Source organism: Tyto alba, unplaced genomic scaffold (assembly GCF_018691265.1).
Source record: "Tyto alba isolate M040663 unplaced genomic scaffold, T.alba_DEE_v4.0 Super-Scaffold_8, whole genome shotgun sequence".
Classification (NCBI taxonomy): domain Eukaryota; kingdom Metazoa; phylum Chordata; class Aves; order Strigiformes; family Tytonidae; genus Tyto; species Tyto alba.
The window spans coordinates 15095610-15121644 of record NW_024881329.1 but is presented as its reverse complement, the minus strand read 5'-3'; the positions used below and the strand labels follow the sequence as shown (position 1 = coordinate 15121644).

Here is a 26035-nt window from a genome sequence, read left to right as displayed (position 1 = left end):
TGAGTTGTTTTGCAAAAATGACTCAAGGATAAACTATACTTTACATATCTCTCCTAATCAGACAATGCGAGTCCAGATGGACTTGGTGACAAGCAGACTATAAGGTCCTTTTTCTTAACAATCTACAAACAATGAGCAATAGCTGTTCTGTCACCTTTCCATGCGGTCACGTATAACTATATATGCAAGTATTTCTGTCCATAGATAAAAATGTAGACATACTAAGAAAAAGTTTGGAGATATCACCCAAATATTCTTTCAAAAATAATTCAATCTTCTTAGGATTAATAGGCATGTACTGCAATATTTCAAAGCAAAATACAAGCTAGAAAATGGTTGCATATACCTAAAACATAACAGATTGCTAAGTCTTTAAATTAAAGTATAGTTGTAGCAGAAAGTACTTTAATCAGAGCAATTGTTATTACTGGTCATATATTTAAAAAGAAAACTACTGAAAACCATATTTGCAAAATCTTTACATAGCATTTTATCTTAAGACTAAAGCTTCTGAAATATTACTATGAAGAATTTTCTTAGGCAGTTTACCATTGAAAGAAATAAAGGCTGAGGTTTTCAAGTGAGCTTTAAGGTAGGTACTTCCCATAACCTAAATTTTAGTATGATTGGAGCAATCAACTCCTCTAAAGTGCCAACAACATCCTAGTGTAAACATAAATGATGAGATTCGTAAATCCTCAAAGTCTGCTCTGGACTAGGACTACAGATTTTCAGGGATAGCATGAAGCCAGCTCCTTTGCAGCATCAGTAGCATGGAGTGCAATAGAATGGTAGCATAAAAGCACTAAACCTATTTTAGCGAAATTGTTTCTCGTAAGGCCAAGTGCTGTGTTGGTCCAAGCTACCTAAATTACAGTTATTTGTAAATGTGTCCTTTAAGAGCATTCACTGATTGCACATAGCAGTCTGGCTATCTCCCTAGCTGCAGGCATCCCAAACAAATAAGCTGACTTACCACAAATTAAATGAGAAATTTTGGTGTAAAGTTCTTTACAGTGTTTCAAGGGCAGCATCCTTCCCCTTCCTTCTTTGAAAATAAAGAGGAAATTCTCTTTCAGACATAAATAACTAGTTTCTGCTTCCTGTTACTATGTTTCACCTGCACATAAAGTGAGTCTGTCTATCTAGGTTTCTAACCAGCAGAGGACAAGAGTGTTTCTTCTGTTATAGGTGGTGATGTTGTGGTTGTGGGATTTTGTTTGTTTAGGTTTTTTTGTTTGTTTATTTTCCTTCCATGCTTTCTGGTATATCCATGGAAAAGATTCCCCAGCCCTCCTTGCAGCATAATGGCAATAGTTTAAGTAAAGACCCATCAAATGGTGATCCAAGTCATACACTGAATTCCTTAAATACATAATATTGTCTGCAGTGTGTCAGTCTGTGCTTGAAAAACACATACTTAATCATTAAATCTAATAAAATGCACAATGGTTATGTTTGTATTGTGCGACAAGGATCAGACTAGCCTGTGAGTGTGTCAGCCTGCCAGAAATAATAACTAAATAAATTCTCTATGATCTCTTGTAGTTGAAGGATGTGGAACTAATAATGAAATTAAATTAATAAAAAAGTCTGCCTAGTTCAAAAATGTTGTATATCTTTCTCTGTAAACATAAGTCATATTACCCTTTTAATTCGCATGCTGTGAATTACTGATCTTCTGTCCTTATATTTAAGAATGGGAAAATTATTTTATTACTGGATTTGAGAATTGCTAGAATAATCAGAAATTTCTTGATGACTTAAGGTGGACTGAGAATCAAGGCTGCAGAATTGTCAGGGATGAACTCATCCTCCTGTTTTTCCACTGAATACCTGTGGTTCATGAATACAGACGTGAGTTATGCTAGTGGAATTTTTTATCTTGTGAAGCTAAATATCCAGCACTGCTGGTAGTCACCGCATCTTTATGAAATCCTGATGTATGTTTCTACAAAGAATAATGCCTTTCAACTCAAAAGCTGTGTTTTGAATTAATTTTCAGGGGGTTTCAGTGTTAGAAAGCTAGGGATGTTTTATAATTAGTTTTTTTCTCTTGCATTGTAGGAAGGCATTTGCAAATCCTGATATGATAATGTGTGCTGGAATTCAAGGGTGAAATTGTGTATGGTACTCTAGGAATTACAAGTTCTTTCACTTTTTGAAGGCTATTTATGTGACTCAAGGACCTGGATGCTTGAGGGTCCAATATAAAGGGCAATCATCCTCAGAAGAAACACTTTGAAGATAGAGGCAGTTTTTCTCTTCTTCCTAGCCCCTCTTGCAGCTTACGTGGAGAACATGGCCATGATGATCTAGCTCTTGAGTTCCTTTAAATTCTCTTGGTTCAGCCTCAGGATTAGTAGATAGAGAAGTAATCTTGGGGCTTTCCCCCATCCTGAGCCATTCTGTTTATTGCTCAGCCACAACATTAAGCAAGTATCTCTTAAAAAAAATAAAAATAATAAATTAGATGAAGTAGAAGATAAATGATATCTCAGTTTCTCAAAAACATTAGGCAAAATCTCTTTAAGTGGCTCTAAAGGGAGAAAAAAAAAAAAAAAAAAAGCAACCCAAAATTGATTTATGCGAGTGGATCAAAAACAAGTTAAAAGACTTTAAAAAAAATAAAGTGGTTACAGCATGGGAAAAAATATTTTTGAACAGGAGTTAGAGCACAAAGATAGATTTACTAATGATTTAGGAAACTATATTAATTGCTGATAGAAAAATTGTCACAGTAGGTGACAGACAATTTGGTAAAAACAGGGACGCTATTCCAGAAGAACTCATCAGAAGCAGATGTCTGGCAGATTTAGGGTTGACAAATAGAGATCAAAATCTGCATGGTAAAATTTTGTAAACTCATAACTGGTAGATATGAAACTAACAAATGGAGAAGGATTTATTACCACTGTAAAAGAGCAGAAATCATCTCAACTGCTCACCAGCGCCCCCAGAAAACAAAGAATTGCTAAAATAATGACTTTGAGGTGAGTTTTAATAATCAATTAATTAGATGTTTTTTCTTACACAACCATTTTTTATTGGAATTGCTTTCTGAAGTATGTCAGATTTTAAGGAATTGATTAGGAAAAAAAATATTTGAGCATGAATGAATGTAGCTTAGATAAAGTTTAAAAAAAATACATATTTTCAAGTTGATTCTACTTGGATGTAAACAATAAGCCTGTGAAAGAAAATTAACTGTTAACTGAAATTAACCTGCCTAGGTATCCTGCATGGGGCTTCCTGAATATTCTTCTGAAATAATCCAAACAAGCAGCTATCCAAAGATGATTCTATACCAGTGTTATCTAAATGATATTTTTATGTTCCTGTATTAGGAACTATTGTCTTGTAGTTTCTGGCTTTGAGCATATGTATGAAAGATGAAGCTCTGAAATGGAGTATATTGCTTCTGGGAGCAGTCCATATTTGAGGCCAAGCTTGTATCTAAATATATGCTGCAGCAATAACTACAATTTTAAGATCTGTTAAAAAAGGTTATGCTCCAGTACAACTTCAAGCTTGCAAAATCCTGCAATAAATGATTCGGTTTGATTTTTATCTTGCATGTGTTAATGTTTGGCTATTGTAAAGTGTTGTAGTTAAGAAGATATATGGCTTTAGTTCTTTTAGATTTATAGGTTCCTTTTTATGTTTTTACAAAGAAACAAATAATTTCTTTACATGTTCTAAGATTATCAAGGAAATATGTTCTTTAAAAAAATCTTCCTGGGAATTATTTATCTGCTGGTGAAGGGGTGGGAGGGTGGAACAGGACACATGGACAAAATGAATGGAAGAGGAGGAGGAAAGAAGAATTGACAGGCAATTGCGGTGACATTTGATAGAGCTGTATTTGTGTTAGTACAGCCTAAAAAAGCTAAATTGGAGGGGGGGGTGGGAACAAAACCTGTGTGCTACCCTCATAGTCTAGTTACACTAAAACATCTGTCACTTGCTTAGATGCTATTTACAATGAGATTTTTGTGCAGATGACTAGTACGGAGCTATGCCTCTTCCGAGGAAGTTATGCTGAAGTGTTTATTCATCACCACCTGCTGCTTTGTGATCAACAAGACATATAGCTGATATGTGACTGAGGAGAATAAATATCCAAAAAAAGAGTGACTAAAGAAGGGGGGTAGAAAAAGCCTAAATCACATACACAGAATTACCTTCTGTCATCAGTAACATGTGAGTTGGATTTGGAAGGTGTGCTGCAAGGGTGAATGGAAAATATAAACACAATACCACCTTGTTCAAGATTAATTTATGTTAACTTCTGCAATCTGCCTTTCTATAAAAAACTTAAGAAGTTAAGGCAAAAAATGCCAAGGTTTTAATACAGAATTTAACAATGGTTACATGTGGAGATCACTGGGCTTCTTTGTATGTTGTTTGGTTTGTTTGTTGTGTTTTTTGGTTTTTTTTTTTTTTTTTTTTTAAGATCTTACTTCAAAATTTATCCCTTTCCTCAAGTTTCTTGTGCCCCTGCACCCCTCCCCTGCCATGTTTCCCTCCCACTCCGCATTAGTTACTTTCTGATCTTTGGGAAAGCTGATACACTTTTAATATGAAAGAGATACTGTTCACATGGTTGATTAATCTGATGCATGTCATAATAGTGCCAATTGTTTTGTTTGGGATTGGGGCTGTTAATTCATTTGATGCCATGTGGTACGGTATTTCTAAGAACACATAGATAGAAACTTGAACAAAGTGGGTAGATAATTTCAGAAAGGAATTTCAGATTGGATAAGCAGTTTGAAGGGATAACAAACCTGTATTACAAACACTTGTGTTATCAACAGTGTTTATCTGTGTGTTCTGTGTATGACTTTCCTTGTAAAGGGCTACATCACTTGTCACTGTAGATAGGCTTCAAAGTTACAAATAGTAGAACTACTCAGGAGATCAAAGAGCTACCCAATGGAGTTTAGTTTATTGTGGTTTTACATTAGTTTATTTTTTTTTTCACTTGATTCACAAGAAAAATAGTGAGTTTAATGAACAAAATGTCACTTTTTATTGGCGTGGAATTAAGTGCTCCTCTAAAGTAGAATAACATAATAGTAAGGCTGAGCTGTTTTGTTTTTAAGACGTAATTATCCTTAGTGTGAGTATATTTAAATAGATAGAATAGAAAAATAGAACGAGTACACTAGTTCTGTCTCCTGTTGTATAAAAGCCATTGTGGTTACCTAAGCTATCTAATATTTACTTGCCTCAGAGCATTTCTGCAATCATGATCAGTCAAGCCTACAGAAATTATGTTATGGTTATAAAGGTTTGGCCAAGGTTGAGGAGAAACAATCACATGTTATTGCATATTGAAGGTAATCTCTAACTGTAAAAACATGTTCTGAAGAATTTTGTGTCCAGTACTATTCATGATTTTGAAGTAGGCTGAGTAGCTCCTTGTGTGGAAGGATGCAAATGGGAAGAAGTCTGTGGTGGCTTTAAAAAATTTAAAGGTCAGTACAGTGATAGCTGGAAGACTTTGGTAAAGGAAGGCATCTTCCTCAGAGGACAACAAACAACAAAACAGAAGCTAACTACCCTAAATCCTATGTAGTATGGGTCTCACTCATGTAGTTTGTTATCAAATTAACTTTTTGGTGAGCTTCACCTTGTCACTTACAGTGCTATGCCAGATTCTGCAATTAATATTTCTGTGTGATGGGCAATTGCCAGGCAGCTGGAGGTGGTAGGGGAAAGTAGCTAATTATATGCCTGGTTTGTGACCTACAAAACCTTGTCTTTCTGTTAAAATCTGTGACAGAATCAAGCCCAAATTAAGGAACTACAATAGGAAAGTCTTGAACCATCAAACATTAAAGGTCATTTAGTAGAAAAGCATACAAGTAGAAGAAAATACAGGGAAGTTGTTTGGAGAAGGTTTAACTACTTAATGTAGAATGTTCTAAATTGTGATGTTTCTTAGGGGAACAAGTAAACTAAAGAACACAAAGTATTAATTAGTATTTTGTAGATACGTACTAATTTTTAAAGTTATTCCTAACATTTATGGAACTTTCCATGGCTAAATATTGATTTTAAAAAATTAGCAATTTTAGACATTAGCTTTTACTAGCTAATGAAAAGTGATTAGCTGAAGGATTATATAAAAAACTCTTCATGAACTAAGATGTAATTTAATAGATTTCACAGGATAGCCAGAGTGAAGATTTAAAATGACATGGCTTGTCCTAGATTAATAACAAATCTCAGTAGAAATACTCAAATAATGTATTGAGTTAATCTTTTAGTCACGCTTGTTCTGTTCTGGGTAAAAATCACTAGCCAAGAAATTCTCTGTGCAGTATGAATTATATGCTGATAATTCTTTTATACTTCAGAAATGGTAAACAAAGCCTTTCATCACCTCCTATCCCTTTATGATATTAAATACTAATATATTGCTGCATACTTTGATTTTCATGATCTTGGTAATAGACTTACCCTTTGAGAGTCACAAAATAAAAATCAGTATTGATGACAATTTAGCTATAAATTTTATATTTGAGAAGGGATAAAAAGACTTCTGTTTATTTTTAAAGCTACAGTAACATGATACTTCAACCTTACTCTCCAAGAATCTCAGTCATTTCCTTCTGTAACTGCTGCTTTATTTAAAAAACGAAACACAACACTGTTATACCTTCCAGCATAGAGAGAATACAAGACTAGAAGATGAGCAAAAATGTCAGAGTAGGTTTGCAGACAACGTGTTCTTCTATTATTTTTTTTAAATAAAATATTTCTTAAAATAATACCAGTTCCTGTTGTTTTTTTTCCTGATTTCCTTAATTTATTTTTCCCAGTTCAGTAGTCTTCAGATAGACCAGCCTTATGCTGTGTGGTACCTTGGCTACAAAGAAATGAGCCACATTTGAAGTATGCCTCTTGCTTTACCAATCTCTCAGCAGCTTATTTAAAAATATGAAAGAATATGCCACCTTAAATTCAGAGTCATCTGCCCTCTGAGAAAGACACAGAATACATCTTCAGAGAGATGGAGCTAGAAATGTCAGAGAAATGCTTGGTTTCTTTTGGTATCTTTCTAGTGAAGGTGATGTTAGAAGGTGAATCTAATCACAAATTCACATGAAAAAGTAGGAGCAGATGGTTCGGAAAACATGACTTTGTAATTGTATATTATGTATTTAACATGTATATTATGTAATTAACATGTGCAGAAGCTGAAACGTGTCTTTAAGCTGACCTTTAGGAAGCTCAATATTGGTGGATTTAGCAATGTATTGTCATCTTTGAAGTTCTGCCTGAATGCATTTGGTCCCTATTTTAAACAGAGATGGCTTAAATGTCCCAGGTGCCCTTAATGTATAGTGCTCTATATTATAATAGATGCTCAGTAGTTTTTATCAGCTTAGGCCAGAATGAAGGCTCTGTTTTTCTAGTGAATTATACTGTGGAGTGCTTTTCTAGAGGGTTTTATTGAAATGCCAGTGTACTTGGGGCCAAATTATCCTACCTCATGCGCAGTTCAAATAAATGACTTTTCCACAGAACCTATTGTGGTTAAAGAATGGGATTTGAAAGTGTCATAGTTACATGTGTAGATGCCATGTTGCATGCTGCTTGAATGCTGACCTCTTTTTGCATGAGCTTTCCGTGACCCAGTTCATTACTATGACAAAAAAAAAATCAGCTCTACTCCAATCTTCTAGCCAGTGGCTACTCAGCAAGAATAGTTGTTAGATGTATTCCCCCTTGCAAGATTACGCATTTCTTGAAAGAAAAGCAGCAATACACCCAGCCATGAGGTGGCTGAACAGAGGGTGACTAGTAGCTCTGTGCACTGCCAGAGAGTCCCTTGTGACAGTCTTTGTTTCTCCAGTTGAGCTTTCCAGACATTAGTACTGATACATCTTTCTTTTACCTCTCCTGGTAGAAAACTAGGTTTGGGAAGAGAGATGGGAATGGACAAAACATCAGTAGAGAGAAAGGTTTCCTGTGTTCAGTGAATCACATGTAACTATTTGTATAGATATTTCTCCTAAAATCTGAAAGGACAGCTCATGAGTGAGTGAAACCCCATACTTATGAATGAAAGTAATAAAGCAAAATGTTCCTGTAGAAAGAAAATGTATCTATATAGAAGAAAAAACAGATCTATATATCTGTCTAATTGGTTAACATAGGATTTAAGTTGTAGTCATTTTAGCATTCATTTAAGTACAGGAGTTCCTACTGAGTTTTGGAAAATACTCTGATTTTTGACACCTTGCCTACTTTTGTTCTTTAAATTTCCACAATATTAGTGTGCGTAGCATGGTGCCTTTCATACTTCCAAATGTGTTTCTCTTCTGTCCCGCAGCAACCCCCATGAGGCAGGAGAGGGCTCTTTGCCTCTTTCATTACATTTGTCCACCATTAGTCTTTTTGATTTTTCAGCTACCTCAAAAGCAGGCTTATTAAATCTTCTTTTTAAACTATTTTTTTGCATTTGTAACAGGTTTTGCATTTATGTGAACATAATTTTACATTCTACTGCATCTAAAAAAAAAAGAAATTGGGGAACATGGTTTGGAAGCATGTTCAGAACTCCAGCATCATTTCAGTGGCAAGCTGAGCTGGAAAAACAGAGTTTAAGGACTGCGGTTTTAGCCTCTGGGCTCAGCTGAAATCCATTAATTGAATTGCGTTCTATTTGTTACTAGACCTCATAGGTGACATATAGCACACCCTATGCCTGACCATTTTCCTAATAATGATGCTGAAATGGCGCATTCTATGAAATCAGGCAATAACATGAAAAAGCGAACAGAACAAGAAATCTTATGTTATGCCACTGTTCAGAAATTCTGGTTGTTTTCTTTTGTTTAAAGATGAAGAAAATCTTGAGAGGTAAATAACAAATAAGGACTATTAGCACTGTTTTGTTTTACTGCTTTTGGTAGTGAGGAATGCTGGAGTAAGTGTGAAGATCTTGTGGTTACACCACTGTAAACTACCTTTTTCTCCCCTTTCCGATAGCTTTTTATTTTTAATTTTCTTTGGTGGTGTTGAAAAATAGCACCAGTAGGAGATTCCTAAACAATCTTTATGTTGTTTGAAATTAAAAAAGATCGTTCAAATTCTGTACTAGTACTTTTAAAATATGACTAATGTTGGCCAATTAGTATGTATATCAAATTAGACACCTGGCTTTAATTTGCAACTACAGATCAGTAAGAAGACTATGAGATAATTCTTCAGTGTTACAAAATCGTTTTAGGCTATATCTTGAGAAAATATAAAGTAGTGGTTTCCTTGAAGTTAGTGAAACCATAAGGGTTTTCATGAGCTCAGTATCTCAGGTCTGAACGTACTTTTTACTGCATGTTTCAGTTTTCACTGTAGATATGTACAATCGCAGATGGCTGTGGAGAAGTACAGATGCTGTTTTCCTACTGTGATTCCCAGCACTATATGGGGATACAAAAGCAATGAGCTAACATCTGAAGTTTTTGAGGTAAATGGAACAAAATTGTCTTGGTCATACTTATTTGCGCTGCATGACAGACACTTTACTCTGTTCATTACCATGCATTTGTATGGATTGTATGTTTTAGACTATTAATGAGACATGTGTTAAATGTATATACAATTAATATGAAAAATAAACGTAGTGACATAGGCTGACTTAACTGTTTCCGACTGTACTTACCTTGTGTTTTTTTAAAAAAAGCAGTTGTTCCATTATAATGCAGAGATCTGCAAGATTTTGTAATGATGCAGATGTAACATAATATTAGTGTGACAGTCTCACTGTTGATAGAATGTAGTAATTTTCACTGAATTGCCATTAATTCTGCAGTAATGACATTTTGATATGATCTTGATAGTATAATCTTAATGCATGTCATAACTAATAAATTTTGAACTAGAGCTGCACTTCTGCTAGCTTTTAAAAAATCAGCTTTTTAATAGGTTATATCAGAAAAGAGTTCAAAATATTAGGAAATTTTCATTATTTCATCAAGGAAATCCCATTACCAGTTAAAGCCTTGCATTGCTACTTTATTAAAAGAAGTTATGCAGACTTCTTTAAGCAGAGAGGAAGGCACATATGGACGTCACTGGTGTGAATAAGAGCATGAAACATGTTCTATTTGTAGCTTTGTAAAGAAACCTTGAACGTTCTTATTCTCTCACAGTGTCTTTTGGTAACCTCTATTTGGCCATAAAAACACTATAACAACTTGTATATTATGAAACAACACAGTAAAGCAACCCAAATACAGAATGAGGTGAGAAATGTATTTATGACCACCATAAATAACTATAGCAGTTTCAGAATGACACGACTTAGGTATGGTTATATATGTATCTTCTACACTATTAGTCATTATATTGCATGTTATCTGACTTCCACTTAGAGTTTTGAGAGACTACTTCTGATGTTTTTTAACATGAAGTCAGAAATACTTACTATAATGCAAGATTTCTTATAAGTAGTTTATCAGCAGTAGCTTCCTTGTGTGATTTCCACACCCTCCCTCTCCCAAGTGTCTTAAATGAATTCACAACATAGGTTCCCAGCTGGTAAATGGTGATCAAATTATGTGTGGATTTATCAAAAATGCTTAGGTACTTTGGGTATAGGAGTCTGAGTAGTATAGGTACCAGCTCTGATATTTGGATCATCTAGATTAGGATGTTTGTGAAGTTCAAGACTGAAATATCATAATGACCTCATTGTAATAATTCTTTCTTGGATCTCATTCAATCTCATTATAGCTGTAGAAGACCAAATGCTTTAGAACTGATTTAATTGGATTTAATTTCTTTCCACACATGGCTCTTTTTTCTTACGTTTTACATTTTTTTTTTTTTAATTTTTAAAACTGATGGTCAGTTAGGTTCTAAATATACTGGCAGATATCATCTGCCCTACATTTAAGTGTAGGTACCAGCCTACCTTTACTGTTTTAAATTAAGGGGAGGGTGGAAGAGAAGCAGGGAGCAAAGGTTTAAATTACCATAAATGTTTTGAAGAGAAACATTTGTTGAGATTTTCAAGGGAATTCTAATCAGTGTCTCAGTTTCTAAGAGAAAAATTTTGGTGCTAAATATGCTATATTCTGACGAGGAGAAGACAATTCATTAAAGACTTATCTTCCTTAATGAAAAACAGTGGTTGTTATCATACAACTTGAGCCTTATTTGATATATCAGAAAACGTATTAGATAAGTCCTCTTGAACTCCAAACTGATTTTAAAATAAACGAAATATGTAAACTGGAAAAAAGTCCTTAAATATATTTTTAGCATACTCTGAGGTCTGTTGAACCTGATATCCAGAATAAGTCCCTATACTGTGAAACTAGAAAGAATAACTCCTGACCTTTCCAGGGCTACTCAGATGTGACTGAAATTTTTTATTCTTCCTTGTTTTGTTAAAAATGTTATTAAAATACTTCTGTGTAGGTTTTTCAGTTTTTAAACAAATTAGTCTCACAGAAGTGGAGAAAAAAAAATTTATTACATTTTCTGAAATTACTTTTATTTTGTTTGGATGCATTATCAAGTAGCTTTTGCTTTAAGCAGTCAAACTTATCCAATTTATCGCTGTTTATGAAAATAAACAAGAAATTATTTCACAGTTAATAAATAAATCTTTAATGGACCTGTGTGTAAATTGTCAGATCACCTTGTTATGCACATATTTTTTTCTGCCTTCAGTTTTGAATGAATGCTGACAACAGAATTGAATTTTGGTATGAGAAGGCAGATTTGCCTTGAGGTGTCTGCTGGGTATATGAAAACCTCAGCTCTGAGATGTTAAAAACAGAGTTCCAGTGTCAATGACTGCTGACTGAAACACTGTTTCTGAAGATGTCCCAACTCATTTTTCTCAGTGACCTTGGTGAACCTGGTGGTGTGTTTAAGTCTCAGTTCCTGTAGCTACAGAATGAGAGGCCTCTCTGAAACCTTGGACTTGATGTGTTTGGTACAGTGGAATCTAAGTAAACATTATCACACATGACAGCATCTACAGGTTATCAGGGCTTATTTGTTTTTGATGTACAAGGAGAGAATTTCATAACAGCTTACAAAGCAGAAGCTCCAACAAAAAAAAATGTTCTGAGTTGCTTAATACCAAGGAATATACTGCAGGTCATTTGTAGATGTTGAGGACTGATCCTAGTTCTTGTACTTTTCGCAACCTATGCATCAAGAAGTAGAAGATTGGATTTCCTTTGTACTGTTTTCTTCTCCTCCCTTTCCTCTGCCGCATACAAGTTGAAATGTAAATTTATGGATTAAGAGGTTCAACACTGCTGACTCTGTGGTCAACATAGGGGAATCCAGAAATTCTTGAGTTGGTTTTGTTGTTTTGTTTTTCAAGATCCTAGAACTGCTTCTTACCATGTATGTAGTGTTTGGAACAAGTCTTGTTGTCACTACTAGAATTATTCCAGTTGTGATAGTACATAAAAATGTAGGCCTTCAATAAAAACAGAGGTAGGCAGTCCAGATATGTTAAAAATGAAATATATAATCATTGCCGGTTTGAACAGTGGATAAGAGAGTGTTTTGTAGAATGAAATAAAACTTCTGATTTTTTTTTTTCCTGTAATCACATGCTTATGAGAATGCTCATTTCTCTGTACTTTAATAGCAAACCTGTGTGGGTTGCATATATTTTCACATTGGTGCAAATGATAATTTGAACTGTAAGTCTAACCTGCTAAAAGCAGAGTTAACAATGAGGTTGAATTTACTTTATTATTTTAATGAACTTGCTTCTGAATTGGCTGGTTCTTCGATTTAAAAGAGGTTATCTTGAAAATCTCTTAAAAAGTTTAAATGAGCTTTAGAGGGACCTTTGTAGCAGCTTTTACTCAACTCCGACATTTAAGCTATAATTCCAGCACTGAGGTAGCCAGGATTTTTTTTTCCTTTCTTTCATTGGTACTGTAGTTAGGCACTATCCTTGGGCAGTTACATCAATTTTTAGTTGTATACATGTTAAGATGATGTATCAGTGTGTTGTGAGCAAGTATCCTAACGCTGTTTTGTTAGGTGATATGGTATTTAAACTTACGGCTAGAAATTTATTTTTTAATACTTCAAAAAATTGAGACAATAGCATTTCAGGCTTCCTTTGAGATGCTGTGAAATTTTCATTAGCTATGTGATTCTGAATATTTCTACTATGTGCATACTTGTAAGAGGTAATAACAGATATCCTGTCTTGCCTGAAATACATGCTTTTCAATGGAAGTGAAATATGCACTCCTGAAGGAGGCACTGCTGGAAAGTCTTCCACAGTTTTTACACACATTTGTCACTCACATACCTTCCTTTCCAAGCAAGTGCAAGCTGTGCAAGCAAGTCTCAAAGGCTTCAGCTTTTACAGCAAGTGCATTCCCTCAGTGTTTATAAAAGCATGCATGGTGAACATTGAGTTGGGAATCGGTCACCCCAAACCTATTATCTCACAAAGTGGTATTGTTAAAATGTTAGGTTTCAATCAAGAGCATTAATAAACTGCATGCATTAATTCTATGTATGTGTTTGTGCTGATAGTGTTTGTACATGTGGATATGAAATATTAGGCCCAGTATATTGAAATACTTCACCCTGAGACTTATGCTTTGCCTTCCTATTTTGGTAAGAATGTTTTGCCGTTTGGTAGCTTAACAGATTTGTTAAAAGTTAAATCAGGGAGCATTTCAAAAGACAGACGAACTCTCCACTGGGGGGAGAGGAATGAGAAGATGGAGTGGGAAGAGCAAGAGGAAAATTAGGAAAAGAAATACCAAATCTGTTTTCAAAGTTAAAGTGAAATCTTTCTTTGGGAGAGAGAGAAATGTGAATAAGAGCTGGTGTCTCCTGTGATTTGCTGGTGTCTTCTGCTCCTGCTCAGAACTCTCCTTGTACTCCGTTTGCAGCACCAAGGTCTGAAATGTTAACTAGCTCACAATAGTTGTCCTCAGGAAGAGAATACTGATGTCTGTGGTTTTGTACTTCCTCCATTATTTAAGATGTTATTTATCATGCTGTATTTCAGAGATTATATTATTACTAGGGAATTTAGTGTGTCTGGCTATTCATTTTCAGACATAGCAATGCAGTAGGCTTTACAGAATGCAAAAATGTATCAAGTTACTGTTGTAGTTATCTAAAATGGTGTTTCAGTTCAACAAAAATATATATACATATGCATTTGAATGTGTGTATGTATATGTATATACACACACATGAAAATACATTAAAAAGCTGGCATTTACTGCACTGCAGTGGTGATATGGTATCGATGGCATAATGTAGTCTGCTTCACAGAGCACTGGACAAGGAACTGAGGTAGTTGAGTTCTACCCATAGCTTTACCTCAGTTGTAGGTTTTCTTCACAAATAAAAATTTATGTATTGCATCTGTAAAGCACCTTGCAATAAAATGCATTTTATTTCTTCCAACAGTTGTACGCTTATTCTTTTGCAAGGCTTCTGTGCAAAGTCTTGTGAAGCCTTCAATGTTTAAAATTTTAATATTCAACAGCAAGCTACATTAATGGTCTCCTTCGTTAAGTATATTTATAGAAATTTCTTTCTACTAACACATGCATTCAGAATAACCGAATATAATAAACACCATAATTTCATGGTTCCTTTTTTTTTTATTACCATTATTTCTGAAGAATGAAAATAAAATTAGGACCCCTGCTATAGTAGTTACTACATAAATACAGGCATAAGTGTATGTCTTTCTGCTCTGGCAAGCATAAGCGTGTGCTATATTTTGCAAAGGGAGACAGTTGATTCATTTTCTTCTCTAAAGCAGGCAATGGTATTCCTACCTTAACAGTTTATTTAGCCAGACTTGCAAGAACCTGTGTGACAACTAGTGTCTGAAATGCCTTGGAATTTTGCAATAGTAGTTCCATTTTTTTCTTATTTATATTTTCTGTGTATGGTTATTTGCAAAAGAGCATTTATAATCACCTTACTCTGCTTGCTACTCTAGGAGTAATTATTTATTTAGTAAGACTGTCCATAAATTTGAGCCAAGGAATGGAAAGCCTTTAATTACACCAGTGAGAATATGATATTTCTTTGGAGTTCCACGTTTAATGTGTTCAGATGGAATATTTCTGTCCAATGTCTTTGAAGTTGTTATACATTAATATTTGATCTCACTTTAAGTGTACATAGCACTAAATAGACTAGACAGTCTAAGAAAATCTGCAAACAATTCTATCCCATTTTTTGGTATAAATATATTATTATTTTCTTAAGATGCACATTACACTGTTAAAATACATCTCCTCTAAAAAACAAACTAAAAAACCACAAACCTTTCAAAACAATAGAAAGCTCCACATCAAGGTCAGTTAGCTGAATACGAGGTGGGGGGGAAAGGCAAGCAGCTTCAGCATGATCATGTCTGACATGAGTAGCATCTAAGATTAGGTGCCCAGTCCTTAATTATAGAAATTTACCTCTAAAAATACAGGTTCTCCTGTTGTCCTACCTCAATTCACTGTGGAGTGTTTCTCTTCACAGTAATACAATTTCACCTGTGCATATTTCAACACTGAGGGTTGCAATTGCTGCACTCCCCCCTTGGCCACGGCTGCCCTCTGCCCAGGGCCTGGCTGGGGGCTGGCGCAGTCCCAGCAGAGGGGGAGCCCCTGCTCCCCTCTCCTGCCCTGGGCCAGGAAAGCTTGCTCCAAATCTTGTACCCTGAGCCCTTGACGTGAGCATGGGCTGAAGCTGAGCTGGGACAGTCTTTATAGGATATTCACATCAGAGCAGGACTAAAGCAGCACAGTTGGTGAGCATGAAAGCTTCCTAATTGTTCAATCAATTCTGATCAGGATGGAGAAATTATGCAAAGAATGATAATGTAATGTCTGGGTGATGTAGCACTATTATAGCTGCAGACTACCTGTACTGGAGCCGCTCAACCACTTGTGGAGATGTTCTCCTATGCAAGCACAGTAAAACCCTGGAGATGAAACGAAGACTCAGCAGTAGATCTCGCTATTTCATCCCCCTGCCAAAAAAAAGATGCAGAGCAGTAGCAGAATTAAAAAAAGTCTCAAGTTGAAACATTTCATGAGCTTTCTCAAGCTTGCTCAGCATCATCAGGCCTAATTTTCTCCCTTGATGCATCAGTGTCTCCCCCCCCCCCCCCCCCCCATTCCACCCAGTGTGTGTGCACATAAAAGTAAGATGAAAGAAGTATTAGCTGCTGATACGTGACTGTGAGGTGCCTGGTAGCCTAGGAAGGTTGGCTTTTTCGGAAAGAGAAAATGACAAGCTGACTGCACTTTTTATGACCTTTTTACTATTCTATCATAAGTATCCATGGTAACATGACTGTTTCTTTCATGCTGGTATGTAGCATCAAAATAACAATAAATGCTGATTTAAATTAATGTGGTTGAATAGAACTTGCTGCTAGGTGTGCTGAAAAAAAAACACCTAGAGTTGGAACACAAGGAAGAGAAGTCTAATACATTATTTTATTCCTTTCTGGCTATATACATTGCCTTTTTCTTCTTTTCTCTTCCCTTTCTCTCACTTTGTTACTGAAGAGTGCAACCAATAATTTAATTTATTAATTTTATTTGTATATCATGTGAATGTATTATTAAGGGTCAATTTCAAAAAGGTTTCCATTCATTTCAAACAGTGAATTTCTATTTGCTATGATGGGCTCCAAAAATTGCTCCTCAATAGTTGAATACGATGACCCACCAGCTTAAACTAATGGAAATTTATCTTTTATGCATGTGATGTATAATGTAGTTTCTGGATGCTTTTCATATGACTTGACAAGTACATAAGTAACCAGAACTCGTTCTTGTAATGATCACTCTTCATTCAGTTGTTTACAAGTTTGAATTTTTTTTTTTTTTTTTTGTATTGCATAGAAAGATGGCTCTTGTTTTAATATTATACTTTAATATGATTTGCCATCAGATGATCTTTACTTGTGTCAAGGTAGGGAGTACTTAGATTCTGAACACAGCTTTAAGCAATGCTGATTTATTTAAATCAAGATTAAGGTCAGGTGAAAATACAAACACAGGAAGCAGGAAAAATAGTCTTAATTGCTCTGAAAGTCTTATCAGTTGCTTTAGGTGATGAAGGGCTTTTAGAGATGACACCAGTGTTTCAAAACACCATTTTGGAAGTTATTTCTCTTCTTACATTCAACTTGATGTGGCACTGGGATGAGCGAATACCTAATTGAAATACTAACTTGTGAATTTTTGCTGATACTTTTCCAGATGTAGTGGCAGGCTCCTCTGTAACTTGTCACCTGCTTGGAACAATTCCTGCGTCTGTCTCCCCAGTCGTGACTAGATTCACTTCTAATAGAGACACTAATTGCAAGACAGTGGAAGATAGTGGTGCTGTTTCCATTGTACTTTATTGTACTTTCTCCCAATTTTTTTTTTTTTTTTTTTTTTTTTTTTTTTTTCTTTTTCCCCCGCCGGTCTCTCCTCCTTCTGGGAAGAATTTCTCAGCTCCGTTCCGCTGGAACCTGGAGCGCAGCGCCCGGCTCTCCGCGGGTACCAGCGCATCCTGCCGGGCGCGGCCGGAGCCGGGCGGGGGGGGGGGCGGGTTGGGGCAGGCTGGGCTTTGGGTGGGGAGCAGCAGCAGCAGCTCACTGTGCTGCGTGACATCACGCCTGGAGCTCAGAGCCCCCCCGGAGCTCCCCTCCTCGCTCGGTCTGTTGTCGCCGTGCGCTGGCGGAGCCAGGACCCTCCCGCACCAGGGCGGGCAGCTCGCCGGGCCGGGAGAGGCACCGGGGCCGCTGGAGGAGGAGACGGGAGGGGGGTGAGAGCCGGTGTGAAGAGGATAGTGAGGAACGGAGCAAAACAGAGGAGCTCCAGGATGAAATTCATCTCTGCTTATTACTTGCTGCCTCTCTTCCCTGCACTGGTTTTCAGCGCTAGGTGAGTACCGAGAGCGATTTTGCTTGGAGTTCCCCTGTTTTGTTCGCTTTTTTTAGATTCAGTAATCTCAAGAGAAATAATATAGATTTTAGCTTTTACTGGAGTACGAAGTTTAGACCAGATATCTTTGGTTCTTATCTCTGCCCCTCCCCCTCCCAATTTTCTGAAAGATACTGAGTATTCTAGTGTTTCTAGGCTTCATTTTTTTTTTTTAATTTTTTTTATGATGCAAAAGTGCTACTCCTGTATAAGTTGACCCACGGCTTGTGAGATGTAACAAGACAGTAACAAATACAAGCTTTATATATATAGTAGTAAAAACAGATAGAGTCTGTTTCATTGGAAATAAGGATGCCAAACAGCTGAAATTGAGAACATGATAATGTTTTTTCTTACAGAGAACAGGAAATATAAACACTTGAACAATCTTATCTCAGTTCATGTTTTTATTTCTGAACATAGACCTAGAGCTTACCTTTTTCACTGTGAAATGCAGCTGAGACGTTGCAGTGTTATCTCAATGCCAGGAAATATGTTAAAAAGTTGCTGCAATCTAGAAGCATTCCTTTCTGTGCAAGTATAATAAATCACTGAGGAAAATATGAGCAAAATCTATTGCAGCTAAAAAAGAAAACCTGTTCTGAGCATGCAGTGTTCTGATAAAACCATGTGTACAGCTCAATTGCTCTGAGATAGTATATTCTCCATGCTGTAGACATAACATGTTCAGCAAAGAAAAGATAAAACTGAGACACTCTATCCCATTGTCTTGATGTACACAGATGGAAAGTTAATGCTGGGTACAGAGCAGATCTGTTACAGTGACACTGCTCTCAGTTTAGGTTTCTTAACTTTAGTTCCTTATCAGAAAATCAAGGCCAAATTTTGACTGTGGTATTTATCTGCTGTGTTAGAAGTTTATAAGGTACTTAGTAGCAAGTCTGTAAAGCATGTTATCAGAGGATATATGCGTGTACATATCCCTTACATGTCTTTTCCCTTATTCTTGGTCTCATCCTGTAAAATGAATATCAAAGCATCTTTTTGCAGCAGCACTGAAAATTTTAAGCCTTAATTGTTCACTGAGATGTAAGAAAAAAAAAAAGGAAAATAGAAAAAAGTGTGCTCCTGCTAAGTACTCAGGTAGAGCAGGAGCACATCTCTGTACATATTTAAACACAGTCAAATAATACCTGTGAAAATCTCTCAGTGGGAGGAGGACTCGAATGTAGGGAGAAATGGGTAATATCTAAATGCTTCAATTATTTCACTTATTTGGAGGGGGGTGTTACTGGTGAGGAAGAAGCACTTTTTTCTGGTAACACTTCTTATTTAGGGACTCTACAGCACCAGTCCATACGAACTACTCTGATGCTCTTTGAGTTCTAACATTTGGAGGAAAACTATAATATCTTGTGATTTAATGATTATCCTTTCTGATTTAATAAGTAGTCTAAGGAAACATTCACTAGCAGTCAAGTGTGCAAGTGTGAAACTTCTTGTCAATTTAGATTAATAATTTTACACTAATTTAAGGGATACATTCTTTTCTAAATTATGCTAGAGTTAAAAAGGGTAAGAAGAACCAAGCCAGCTTTTGCAGGTGTAGGTTTGTATCTTGCATAAACTTGCACAGATTAAACCATAGTGAAAAGAGATGTAGAAAACTCTTCTAAATTTTCATACATTATTGTTTTTATGAATTGTCTTACAAACTACTTGAACATTCAGGGCACTAAGCTGCAGCAAGGTATCTAGTATAAAACTCTAAAAGCAGGTCCTCATCTTCTTGAGAAAATATTACCTGTATGAAAAATGAATTGTAGCTCATTCTTGATAATTGTAAAAAAAAATTCAAATCCCTCCCCACCATTCAAAAAACAGTTGAAAAGAATGTGAAGTTGAAGTTGGCATGTAAATGCTAATTATGAACAGTATGACTCTGAGGAGTGGTTATACTTTCATAAGAGTATAATTTTGTGGCACATGATGATTTATGTTCTTATATAAATGAGGGATGGAAATGATCAACATAAGAGAAATTCTAGTTAAAATTCCATCCAAGTACAGTATGTGTTGCAAAGTGAAGTTTTGCTTTTGATACCAGATTGGTCATCCTGTTAAAAAGGAGACTGAAACTCTTCTGTAGAGTTGAAGATTTATGGAAGTCCCGGACTGCTCTGTTCAGCAGTTGCTTTCAGTCACTTGATTTTTAACTGGCTGTGTAGAACATATAGTAATTTTTCAACAGCACATGATGGAAGTTTAAAAAATGATACAGTGCTATCAACATGCCATCTACTGGAAAGAGATTATGCTTTAATCTCCTTTAGCAGAAGGCAATTCTGTCTGTGGCAGTTAGTATTTCTTGTAAACATACAGTTATCCATTTGTTGGACCCAAACAGAGTAGGCATGCAGGACTAGTTGTGTTTGCAAAAAGCAGGGTCTAATACCCTGTTGTGTGAAATTGCTTAGCTAAAGCAAAGCATTGACCTTGAAGGGCAGAAAGTTTTCCATCATAAGGATTTTTTTTTTTTTTTAAGTTTGTACAGAAGCAGAGTATCTCTATTTCATAGATTAGTGCTGAAATCGGTGAGCACAAGGCTTGCTGCAGAAGTGGGGAGCTGCTGCTTTTCATTCTTTGTCATGTGTTGATGTCATCCTCTTTGCATCATGGCATGGTGGTAGTTTTGGAAGACCTCAGCGTATCTTCAAGTCTCACTGTAAACAAATATCAATCAATGGGTGTAACTGTGTTAACACAGCATACACAGCATGTCATCTCTTCTTATATTATTGTTAAAAGGAGGAAAATATACAGCTATCACTTTTAATGTTGTGTTTTTATTATTAATTTCTGATTTTCAGAACTATGTGCAGCTAGCTTTTCAGCATAATCTAAAATCATATGCATTAATCAAATGCCTATTAAATTACAAAAAGTTCATGTTTTTTAAATAATTATATTTTCTGTATTACCTAAATTTGGTTTTCGTGTGCCTTTGGGACACAATAGTGACTCTTAATTGTATTTCTAGTTGTTTGTAGTGCTAAAGAGGTAACAAGATTGAGGTGTATTTGCTTGTCCACTTAACTACGTATGTTTTGATGGAATAAGTGAAAAATACTGCTGTAAAATCAGTCTCCTAAAAAGTTAAGGGAAACATTTTTGAAGGTGAATTTAACTTCGTAAAACTAGTCTGAAATTTCTGTTTCTCTGTTCACTTTTATATTTCGTTGGACATCTTGGTTTTGGCAGATCTGATGCGATGGTTGTGTACATGTTATTTTTTCCATACTGTGCTGAAGACAGCATAGTTTTTTCATACTGCTTCAGAAATATGTCCACTGTACTGTGTACTCTGTGACCACACATAGCATGTAACAGGCACGGGGTCTAATTTTGCAGCCCCAGACACCTAAACAATCTGACTGGAAAGCTATTTGTAGAAGGGAATGTTTGCATGAAGTCACCCATTGGGCTCAGTAACTAAGAACTATGGTCCAGATTATTTTGTCTAATGAGACTTCCCTACTTTTAGCTAAAGGGTCAGTTTTCTGAATATTACTTCAACATTGTTATTGAAAAGCTGGATACTTTAATCTTTGATCACCAACAATTTTTTTTTTGTCCAAATGACAAAAAATCTGATACATTAGAAGCAGTCTGATGTGAAACAAAGCTTTCCTGTTGTTTTGTGACAGCAAGTTCCTTTCTGTCTACACAAGAAATATGAAAAAGATGCAAGACATTGAATAATTTGATTGAAGTACAGTGCTTTATAGCTGAAAACAGGGTCATAAACCCAACAAGATGCACTTTAATAACAATAATAATATTGCTACTACAGCAGCTCATGAAGTGGATGTACAAACAACAGGACTGTAAAAGGCAGAACTTGTATTATTTTAATGGCAGAGAAATGGCTGGTGGTGTTTTTTTCTAAAATTGCAGTTCACTGGCAGTCTTAATACAGTGATGTTGCAAAGCAATCTCTGATTGATTGCCTTCAGAAGAGTGCCACCTCTGTAGTTTGTAGCAGGATAAAAGTAGCATGCTCATTTCTGGTAGGTGGGTGTTGCTTAATGAAGGTATGGGTGTTCATCTGGCATAAGTCCGTTGTTCAAAGTGATGCAATACAGTAAATTCACTTACTTTATTAAACATGAGAATCTGACTTAAACAATTGCTTTTTCCATGGATGTATTTTCAAGGTCAACTATTTTCTTTACATTTGTTGGTTTTGGTAATTATTTTTTAAAGAATATGAAAATCCTAATATCTTTCCCTCCTCTCCGATAAAGGTGTGTGAAGGACTTGGTCTGGGACTTGACGAAAGATAAAGGGGAATGTCTTTGATGTTTTTATATTGGGTTGGGTGGGGAGAATGTTAAAGATTCTTATTTCTAGTTCTTAAGGTCTTTAGCATCTTGGAAACGCTATTTGGGCTATCATCAGATGTTGAAAGTAGCTGTTTTTCATTTAGACTGATACAGGAGTAGCAGGAACCCTGCTCCTTTCTAGATTTTGAGGTAGAAGAATGAGGCTCACTGTGTGCTAATGCCCTTAGCTGTAGCCACACCATTGTTACATACTCCAGCAGGTAGCCAAAGGTGATTTTCACTTTTGAGATCCCCGGCTGAGGTCCAGCAGGGTCCTTCCTTTCCCCATGCTTGGAGGTTAACTCTGCAGAGTGGTAGTAGGCTAATTCTTTAGCAGAAAAGATGATGCATGTTTGCTGTAGGTTGGATGGATAAGAGAGACTGTCTTAATACTGTGCTTTCTGAAGTCTTCCAGAAATGTAGAGACATGAACTCTATCATTTGTCTCCTGCTTAGAATTCCTTTCACACTTACTTTTGCTGCCTGAGTTTTCTGGGCTGTGAAAGCTTTCTGATTTCTGTCAATGTGGATGATGATGCATATTTGATTAATGGTTTGTATGATTTCTGTTTGAGGTACAGAAGTGGCATTTAGCATATTGCTTGTGAACTTACTTTACCTGAAGAACTATATTCTTTCTTGTGGACTGTGTTTAAATAGGACAAATTTACCAGCAACGCAACTCAATTATTTCAGGGAATGTACTTAGCTTGATGGCTTTATTTTAATGATTTATAAGCAAGTACCTAACACAGCAAGCTAGAAGGTGTTTGGTGAAACAAAGCCTTTTCCTTTTTCTGGGAGAAATGTTTTGAGCTAACAAGATATACATAAAAAAGAAAAAAACCTGAAAACCAAAGACTAACACCCCCTCAAACAAACAAACAAAATATATAATAATAAAAAAACAAACAAACAAACAAAACAAAACACAAAAAAAACCCCAACAACAAAAAAAACCCACAAACCAACCAACCAACCAACCAAAAAAACCCAACAAACAAATCAATTGACCAACGAAAAAATACAAACCACCAGATGTGCGGGCAGGAGGAGCTACTTCTTCTCCTCCTGGCATGAAGCCCATGGCCTCAGGGGTGCAGGTTCTGGACTGCAAAACTGGCAATGGCAAAATGAGAGACCCTTTTCTTGGCACGAGGGCAGTCACCATCCATGCTGCCTTTGAGTACACGGCCCTGTCAAATCTGCAGGCTGTGATATAGGGCAGAGATTTTCAAGGTAGGTGGGGTGCCTGTATCTAATGTAGAAAAGTAATCAAGAACCTGCTGTAGGTGGACTTCTTTGGTACCAGCATGAGATTGCTTAAAGGTAGTTTGGGAATCCTTGTACTTCAACTTCACTATATATGCATATAAGAATATGCATGTGTTTATGCACATATATTCTTAATAGTAGCCTTGTAATAGATTTGCTTCTCTATGTTTACAGCCCTTCTACAATAGGGTAACCACATATTTTTTCTATCTGTATATCTTGCACTTGGTGGAGAGGGGAAGAGAATCAGAAGTTCTACATTTTATGGGATTTTCAGCTGTTATGATAGGGACAATTTTTGGTTAAGAATGATGCCCTTGGGAATGGTATGATTGCTATAACTTATTATCTGGGGTAAAACATTCAAAAGTGCTCCACAAATTTAAGCTCATTAACCTAAATTAGAAATCCAGAAAGAAAATCTCTCTCAGTTTCGCCAGAAGTACTAAAACTAGATTCCTTTGTGATGTTCTGTAATTTATGTATCTGATTTCTGGAATGTGAAAGGAAGAAAAAGAAAAAGGAAAATGAGCAGAGCGGAAGAAAAGATGCTGCTAAAGACTTTTGTACCCTCCAGGAAAGACTTACTTTAGATTTGATCTAATATGCAGTTAAAATATTCTTGAAGTTCCATGTGATCTCAGGTGAATCTTGAGGATCTCTAGAATCAGTCTTAATGTAATAGAACAGCTGGAATTCTGCTTGTTATTCTATGTATAATGCATTTCTGCCCAGGAGACTTGCTGTGGAGTTACTTTTGACATTTTAATGTATTCTTTGTGTTTAGAGAAATTATAGTGCTGACGCTTTCCCATTTGTTTCTCATTTATTAATTTATAGTTAGGGCAGAATATAAGGGTATCTTAACTTAAATTTGTAATGTCTCTTTCTGTGAGATTCTGCATGCGATAATATTTTCTACATTTAACAGAAATCCGTTCATATGTAGTAATCTTTATGATGTACTACTATGTAGACAAATAAATCTTATCTATGCCACTTGTCAAAAACAATGTTTCTTCTCATTGTCTAGTTTTGCACAATGGGTGTGCCAGCTGTCTTGTAAGGGTCAGATCTGTAAATATTCTCTGTGTGGAAGACAGGTAATATGTTTGTCAGGAAGAAAAAACATCTCATACCAGCCTTCCATCTTAATATTGTGCGAAGGTTTAAGACGTGTATTGTTGTATTTGTTATTTCAAACACATTGGAGTGGCAACTGCCTTTTAGAAATGCTGAACAAATATGACATTGCATCAAATAGCAGGTTTTGTGTGCTATACTATAGACTTTTCTCCCTTTCCTTCTTGTGCTATTACTTACTCATCTACCCCTTAACTTATATCACATCCGTGTTTAATAATCTTTACTTTTACTGTGTATTATCTTAGCAATGATTTTTGTAGTGTTCCCTCTGAAGTCCCTGCTGTATTTGTTTTAACAAACAATACATCGATGAATCACGAAAGAAATCAATATGTATGACTTTATAAGCTGAAGAAATAGATTCTACGGAATTTCTCAATATCTTACTTGTTGCTATTGATTGATAGCTTCTGTGGAAAGGAGTAGAGAAGTGTCAAAAAATTCTAGTGTGTTTTGTCTCCACATGCTGTCTTAAGATAAAGCTACTATGCTGCCAGCTAGTATATTTTACCTAAATTGTTATTTTTTCCAGCCATTTACATCTTGTTGTTATTCATGAATTGATCATATTTGGTTGATTTATGTTCACAGTTTCCTTGCTGGAAATAGTTAGATTACCTTTTCATTTGCTAGTTATGAAAGTGGAAGCTGGTTGAAAACAGATTTACCCACTGTTGGACAAATTGAGCACTTAAAAAAATCCAAGCGCATATTTGCTGAATCTTATCTAACCACAGAACTAACACCGTTCCCTTTTAGTTGGAGGTGGAGCTGCAGCAGAACATCTTTCAAACTTCTCCATACGAATGTCTTCCAGGCCACCACACTTTACCTAATGATGTGTGTTACCGCTGGCTTTGCTATGATGTTGCTGCTTAGAGAGCATCAGAACAACTTCTGATGGGCCAACGAGTGTTTATGATGGGATACAGCCTCTGTAATTTCACTATAGTATAATGCCTTAACATATTTTCAGTAGCTGTTATGGGTCTTTATAAAACCTGGTTTGGTAGTGGACGGGGAGGGGAAGATAAATTACATAGTGTTTTAAGTGGTAAATAAAACGTGGTCATTTACTAGTACTATATAATTGTTGGATTCTCAGTACTTGATACTGCTTTTCAGGTGTTTTTGCGATTTTGTTGGTGTGAATGATTACAGAAGTAGGAACTGTGACTTTGTACCTCAGAATTGCTTGGTGATCAAGGGGACCTAGCGTGACAATAAACCCAGTAACATGCTGTGTCGACCTTAGGTACACTATCCTCATCATGTCTGAATGACTTTGATGTC

The 26035-nt window shown here is 36.0% G+C and overlaps 1 protein-coding gene across 4 annotated transcripts in view; it reads left to right on the top strand.

Moving 5' to 3' along the window:
- The window catches only part of LUZP2 (leucine zipper protein 2), a 280149-nt gene that overhangs the window by 51978 nt on the left and 202136 nt on the right, over positions 1-26035 (top strand). Inside the window, exon 1 of one of the 4 annotated variants that reach the window (XM_033006828.2) lies at positions 17630-17936. The exons of 2 other annotated variants lie outside the window; for them this stretch is intronic. In XM_033006828.2, the coding sequence (XP_032862719.2) occupies positions 17875-17936 (62 nt within the window). In that variant the 5' untranslated portion in view covers positions 17630-17874. Of the gene's footprint in view, positions 1-17629; positions 17937-26035 lie in introns of those variants that run through there. One more of the 4 variants, XM_033006829.2, reaches the window with a different exon arrangement.